Source organism: Gymnoscopelus microlampas (assembly GCF_963454915.1).
Source record: "Gymnoscopelus microlampas genome assembly, chromosome: 16".
Lineage (NCBI taxonomy): Eukaryota > Metazoa > Chordata > Actinopteri > Myctophiformes > Myctophidae > Gymnoscopelus > Gymnoscopelus microlampas.
In genome coordinates, this window is record NC_139953.1 from 30061769 (window position 1) to 30069610 (window position 7842).

General features: G+C 43.4%; 1 protein-coding gene across 3 annotated transcripts in view; it reads right to left on the reverse strand.

The window, feature by feature from the left end:
* Positions 1-4122, reverse strand: part of kif3ca (kinesin family member 3Ca) — a 37303-nt gene extending 33181 nt beyond the window's left edge. For all 3 annotated transcript variants that reach the window (XR_014602643.1, XM_084083316.1, XM_084083315.1), the window contains exon 1: positions 2269-4122. Coding sequence is in view for 2 of the 3 variants with exons in the window: in XM_084083316.1 (XP_083939442.1) it covers positions 2269-3669 (1401 nt within the window). In the remaining variant the exon portion in view is untranslated. The remainder of the gene's footprint in view (positions 1-2268) is intronic.
* Between the last annotated feature and the right edge of the window lie 3720 nt (positions 4123-7842).

Sequence of the window (7842 nt, forward strand, 5' to 3'; positions counted from 1 at the left end):
TAGACCCGGCGCTCTTCGAGCACCTGGTAAAAAAGGTCATTGATTGTGTACTTTGATGCTTGATAACGCAACACTAACACAGTCACAGTCATATTTCTTACTTTGTTGAGACAGATAATATAGATCAAAATCCTGAGTGTTCATTTGACTCTGAGAGTGTAAAGATTTTACCAAATGGACATGCATGGACCCAACTGGTCAATTTAGTTACATTTGTACGCTCTTGGAGTTACAAATGGATAAATTAACACTGCGGAAGGATTCTACTGTACATGAGAGCTGACAGGGAGACTTGGGAGGAAGGCTGTGGAAGTGGAAGGATTCAGTCCAAGGCCAGTACGGGTATAAAAAGGTTACACAAATGAAAATCTAAAGCACGTCATCTGGGGACTCTAAAGATGGACTCATCGTGATCTGAAATATTTGCTACAACTGCGCTTTGGGCGCTAACTCTGGTCACAGACCTCTATTTTTTGCCAAGAAACCATTCATCCTTACTCGTAAAAAGGGGATTTCTACGACTACTACACTACTAGCATCTCGTGATCAAAGGCAGGAAATATCTTTCCACCATAATCGTCCTCCTCAGGGGAAGAAGAGAAAAGGAAGGCTGTTGACATCAGACAACATTAGACATCTAGTTCCACAGTTACCATCAAAGACATAACATGACAGTCTCTCTGAGTTGTAGGCACTGATCATAAAGGGTTTGATACAGTGTCATTAGCCTCGTAGTGCTGTGGAGAATAGTGTCATGAGAGAAAACAATTATGTGATAACCCCTCAATCATACAGGAGAAGACTAATATGCTCAGGGAAGTATCTCACCTTGGTATCTTTTTTATCCTGAAGGAACAGAACTGTTTGTTGGCTGCCGTGAATAACAATGTAATTTTGGCCTTATTGGTGCTATACCTTTTAAGCCTACCTATTTATGTAAGGTTGGACTTTTATTTAATCCAGTGCAGTGCCCTGAAAATAAAATGTACAACTAAGTGACAAGCCAAATGAATCCTATATACGTCACCTTGCTTTGCTTTGTACTATTTCCTAGACTTTGAGAATAGAATATTGAGCGTATAGTATTCCCTATACAGTGTTTTTAAGCACAATTATTTCTTTTTTCTTCTATTCATATTAGGTCCCAGGGCTAATGGGCATGGCTTGGCTCAGTGAGCTGATAAAGCAGTGTCTGGTGCATGTTAGTGAATCCAGGCTCTATAGCTACTGTATAATAGACTGCAGCTATTCAGTCATTCTCATTCTGCATGGGTGACTTATTGACTGGATATGGGAATGAATCAGAGCAGCTAATTAAAGAAGCTTTGACTCAATCTTTGATGTCCAGTGTGTGTGTGTGTGTGTGTGTGTGTGTGTGTGTGTGCGTGCGTGCGTGCGTGCGTGCGTGCGTGCGTGCGTGCGTGCGTGCGTGCGTGCGTGCGTGCGTGCGTGCGTGCGTGCGAGCAAGAAATAGAAAAAGGGAGAAAGAGCGAAATGGAGCCAGATAATGAGAGAACTGACAGTGGAGGAAAAGTGAGAGAGGGAGAAAACAGGATGAAGAGGAAGGGAATTTACATTTAAAATAGTAAAGGGCGTCAGCTCCTCCCTAAGCACGATAAACAACCACACTACTGGTAAAGGACACATAATTATAGAAGTAAACACACATAGTGGTGTGTCTCTAAATCATGTAAATACAACTCTCTGTTTGTTGTAATTGGGCAGGAAGGACTATGTCTGTGAAGCCCCTCTTTAGCAGTTCAGCAGATTATTTTACAGTTATCTCACACAGACCTTAATCGTACTCCCTAGATTACAGGAATCCCCTTTCTGTGTACGTGTGTGTGTGTGTGTGTGTGTGTGTGTGTGTGTGTGTGTGTGTGTGTGTGTGTGTGTGTGTGTGTGTGTGTGTGTGTGTGTGTGTGTGTGTGTGTGCGCGTGCACACACAGTAAGGGCCTGGTTCATTCAACATCAACATCCGCTGCCCACTATCCCATTATGTATCCTTAGTTAGCAGGTCCCTAGCAAGTATTTGCACAGGGAGCTTAGAATGAATTTGGTCTATTTGTTGTTGAATGATGAGTAGTCAGTGTAACATAGCCTAATGGATGCATGGCTGACAGCTTTTGATGTTGTGTGTTTATTGGAGTGCACTGGTTTGGTGTATTACACTGACAATAGTGTAATACAACTTTTAGTGTAAGAGAGCAGCATCAGTTAACTGCCCATTGCTCTTCATACTGTAGTTCTCCTCAACCGGCCCTTACCTTGTACTTGGCAGTCAGCTGCTCAGTGGCTTCCTGCTCCTTCCTGAGGTCTCCCATCATCCTCTGATTCTCTCCCAGAAGCTTCTGCTTCTCGTCAGCCAATAGGGAGTGGTCTTCCCCGATGGCCTTCTTCTCCCGCTCCAATCTTTGCTCCTCCTGCTTCACATATTCCTGAGCCTCCTTCTCCACCTCCTCGTCTCCTTCGGTCTCCTCGCCGCCGTCCCAGCCCTCGCTGTCCACTTCCTCCATCTTGTGTTTGCTCCTTCCCTTCCTGTGGTTGAGCTGGGCACGGAGGCGTGCGATCTCCATCTGGAACTCCCTGAGCAGTGCATCTTTGGGGTCCTCGTTGACCCGGGGCTGGTTCTGGATGTTCTTGGCACGGTTGGCGTAGCGGAGTGTGGTGAGGGTCTCGTCAAAGTGCTGGGGGGCGGGGCCTAGCGTGGCCACCATGACAGTCCTGGCGTTGCCACCCAGTGAGTCTTGCAGCAGCCGGGTCAGCTTGGAGTCCCGGTATGGCACGTGGCTGCTGCGCCCATCTGCCAAGGCAGAGATCACGTTGCCCAGGGCTGACAGGGACAGGTTAATCTTAGCGGCCTCCTTCAGGCGTTCCCCGTGGACGCCCGTCTTGGCCTGCCTCTCGCTACCCGCCAGGTCCACGAGATTCAGGCGGCCGACCCGGATGTGTTTCCGCCCGTCCGGCCCGGGCTGACTGCACTCCACTGTGATCAGGAACAGGGCATGGGAGCGGGAGGAGTGCTCGTTCATGTCCGTTGCCCCCACCGCCCGCGCCTGGTTGCCCACATTCATCACCTCCTCAATCTCCTTCACACTCTTGCACACGCATGATGTCAAGTCACGTACATACACCCCGGTGTCAGGGCTCTCCCGGAGCTCCAAGGCCCTGGCTTTGCCATGGTTGGGATCCAGTAGGTCCCTGACATCCTCTCTGTAGATCTCCAGGTAGGAGGCCCGCACCAGGTACTGTCTGTCGGACTGGGAGCGAGATATGTGGGTGAAGATGTGATCAAAGGCGTTAGGGATCACGCCCCGTTTCTCCGGGTCCAGCCAGGCACCCAGCATGGTGTATGTTTTCCCCGTGCCGGTCTGCCCATATGCAAAGATGGTGCCATTGAAGCCTTCCAGCACAGAATCTATGAGCGGTCGCACGGTCTCGTCGTACAGATCTCGCTGTTTGGAGTTTGAGTCGTAGACTGCATCGAAGGTGAATGTTTTCTGCGGCTCCGAGGCAGGTGCTCGGGGATTCCGGAGGACCACTTGGCCCAGTCTGATGTCCATCTGTATGATCCCCCCTCCTCCGGACCCGCTCGTCTCCTCTTTTCGGTTCAGCGGGCGGCAGCGGACCACCACCTTCACCGACTCACTGCTCTTATTCTTAGACATGATGATTGAGGCTATTTTCCTCCGTGAAGAAGAATAAAGCTATTTGTACTATTTATCACCAACAAAACAGGGCCACGGAACCCCGGTGTTTTGTAATTAGCCTAAATGGCCTGTCTTTCTGTCAATGAATTGTGTAATCATTGGCCATTAAATCGCTATATAATATAATATAATATAATAAATAGGCTATTTTCACGGGGTTATCTCATCGTGCTAAAAAATAACCGGTTCTAATATCATATAATAGATTGCTAATTGTGCTATAATTAGACTTGATTTCTTACTGATAAAGAAATTAGCGGTCTGAACTGAAGCTCTCACGCACTAGGTCGACGTTCCATTGCAGCATCCCGTGTCCAAATTCATCCGTTGACAAAACATCACACTCCCGAACATATTCATTGGTGCTCCGACGTCTTTTTAATGAGCCTTTAAGGTCAGCTGTAGACCGTCGTCCGCATCTCTATGCTGTCTGTCGGCTCACTGGATGCTGAGGACTGGATTCATTCGCTGCCAGGGTTGCCAGGTTTTGCGAGAGAAACAAGCAACCAGGTCTATGAAAACTAGCCCCAAAAGAAGCAACTAGGCCAGTGGTTCTCAACCTGTGGGTCGGGACCCCCAGGGGTATTAAAAGAAGAACATTTTTAATACTTAAAAAAAAAGACCACTACTTCATCAAAATAGTCAAACTGTCCTACTATAAAAACGGGTCAAATATTGGCCAAGTTATCAAATAAAATAAGAAAGACGGATTTTTTTTTTTAATAGCCTACAAGCTCGTAGAATAGCAGCTTGTAGATCTGCTATTTTCACAGTTGTTATCTGTGGAACCGAGTCAAACTAAATTGAATGTCTCAACTACCTTCCAAGTGCTTATCAGGGTGAGGGCTCCCCAATTCGCAATGCGACGCCTTGTGCTTGTAGATCTGCTATTTAAAAAAATCTCTTGCAATAAATGTAATGGAATATTTTTTCTAAACATGGGTCCCCTGGCACAAAACATTTAAATAAGCAAGTACACTTTAGAAACAATCCCAAAAACCGCAACCCGCAGGCCGCAACTACCAGTATTATGTATTTACAAGCAACTTTACAGAAAAAGAAGCCCAAAGTCGCTTATAATAAACGGACATGGCAACCCTGCACAGCCTCTCCTCCACGCACATCGCTTCAGCCACACCCCACATCACTGCGGAGCAGCGCGGAGCACTATGGGATATGGAGTTTTAATTTGAATAATAGGCTCGCTTGGGTGTTTGAGAAAATCCTTCAAATTGATATTTATTCCACTTTATTGATCAATTAGTATTTACAATTAGATATCAGATAGTCTACTGGCTACGACGCATCTATTCCATCACAGAGGGATAAATTGAGAAAAGAAGGCCAATTGAAACATAATGACATACACCATCATGATTATTATTTTGTATTATCAGCCTGTTTATATCGGTCACGGTCAGTACAGTAAACAACGCTATTGACCAACAAAACATGTATGGACTGCCATCAGCCTTGTAAGCCTATGAGGTCGGTTATATTGTAGCATAAACACTATAGCTATAAGTAGCCTATAATCTTACCATTAAAAATAGTACTAATATAGTGATTAGGCTACTATTTTTTTGCTGTGTGTGTCCTACTACTGCCTACTGTGTAACATTTCTTAGCCTATATAAACCATTGACTGTAAAAAGCTGAACTCAAAATTCGATAAAACTGTAGCCTACTTTAGAGTTAAAATATGACACAATAGCATCACCTGTTGGATCAAAGTTAAAATACACTTAATCTAGTTCACTTTATCAGCGCCAGGAGAGAAATAACATGGGAAGATTAATGTTTTTCACAGAACAAAAAGTAAGCATACAATTGTGTATTCACTTTTTTATTTGCACAATCTTATAAATGAACTGCCACCTTGTGGTTCATAATAAGAGCTGTCAGCCTGTCATGTAGCCTATATGTCATGAATGCATGATGTGTAGGCTATGCCTTCATTGATTTTGATTGATTGAATACTTTATTAGAAGTTTGCAGAAAAAAACACATGACAGTACAGTTCAATACAAGGTCAGCTAATAGGATTTAAAACCCAAGAAAGCCTATGGCTTGTTTCCATTGGGGTCCTTTGTACTCAATTCATAGACATTAAATGACAGACTGATATAGACACTACTATGCAGAACATCATAAAAACTGTTTAAAAAGTCCTGTGCCTTCAGGACAGATTTTAACGGACTGCCTTGCCTTGGTTTGAACTGAATCTAACACCCCACCCTCCATAACATTAAACCGGGCATTACATCATTGATCCACACCTGATTACTAACACTGTGGTAGGCCTATACTTATTGTAGACTGAAAGACAGATCATTTGACCGACCTGCTTCAAAGGGGTATTCACCATAGCTCTGGTCATAGCGTTAGAAGGAGTTAAAGAGAACTCCTTCTAATATGGACCAGAAATCACCCCAACATGACTTTTTCCTATCAATTACTGACCCCACGAAGCCTTTTTTTGGGGGGTGTTTTTGTTGCATTTCTGATAAGAACAGAATGGGTTCCCAGATTGCCTTTTTCTGACCCATTGCTTTATAAATGAGTATTGTTAAAAGCAAGTAGTAGCATATTCAAGCACAACAATTGTGCAACACATGCAGTGTTGCAGGAGAATCTATACTTTACCAAATTAATGGGGTTGTGTAGATTTGTCCACAATTGATTCAAATATATTGAAAGAGTTTATATCTCATATTGAGAATATGTTAACGTTGCTAAAATAATTTTAGGCAGGCTATACCGAATACATGAAGCCCAGCAGTCAAGGTGATATGAAATCTAATGGATTGTAAACTATTCCAGGTGTAGCTGACAGCCCCGGCCTAAAGCCTGACCCTGGTGCTCTGCAGCGTCATTAACATCTGGTTTGCGTTTGTTTTCTCCTTGTTTAGACTGGCATCATGTTTCCACTGTGTGTCAAGTCCGTACTTGGCAGGAGGAAGCAGGGGAATACTCAACATTCCAGAAGGAGCGCCTGATCTTCCGTCAAACTTCTCTGACAGGCAGGATAGAGACAATGGGTGGGAGGGAGAGAGAGAAAAGCGAGTATAGGCCTACACTCTTAAACACACACACACACACACACACACACACACACACACACACACACACACACACACACACACACACACACACACACACACACACACACACACACACACACAGTGGTGGAAAAAGTACAATTTTTTTTTAGTATCAATACTGCAATGTGGAAATACTCTGCTACAAGTAAAAGTCCGGAATTCAAAATGTACTTGAGTAAAAGTACAAAAGTATTGGTATCAATATATACTTAAAGTACACAAGTAAAAGTACTCATTATGCAGTATGCCCCATTTCACAAGTTTGTCATGTACACAAATCTTTTTGAAAATACCTGATCTACAAACTCACAACGCGCTGCTTTGAAACACAATGTGAGATTGTAGATCTGCTATTTTCAAATAGCCAAAGTATATATAGGGTTGCAGTTGTTAATGTATGTTTTGTAATAATAATCAAAATCTACAAAGTAACTATAGTAACTTAAGTTTTCAAATAATTATGGTGGAGTAAAAGTTCATTTTATCCCTGATGCAGTAGAGTAGAAGTAAAAGTACTGAACATTGTAAATACTCCAGTAAAGTAAAACATACCTCAAAATTGTACTTAAATACAGTACTTGAGTAAATGTACCACACAGCACACACACACACACACACACACAGGAAGCCAAAAGAGCGATGATATGCTATGCGTGCTACAGTGTGTGTAACGGCTAGTTCTTAGACAGTAGACAATAGACAGTTCAGAGTATATAGTATGTTCTTGGAGTTTATAGGGAGAGGATGTGGGAAACGCCCGTGACAAGCACAGAAGTATAGCTATGACATCACTTTGCCTGACTGACTCACAGCTGGGATAGTCTAGTCACCGAGCAGTGTTGCCATGCCGGCTTATTATAAGCGACTCTTCTGTAAAGTTGCTTGTAAAAATTGGTAGTTGCAGGTTGCGTTTTTTTTGTGCTTGTTTCCAAAGTGTACTTGCTAATTTAGGCTTGCTTCCTATAATAAATACATTTTTTAAACCAGTGGTTCTCAAATATTTTCATTACAATGTTTTGTGCCCAGG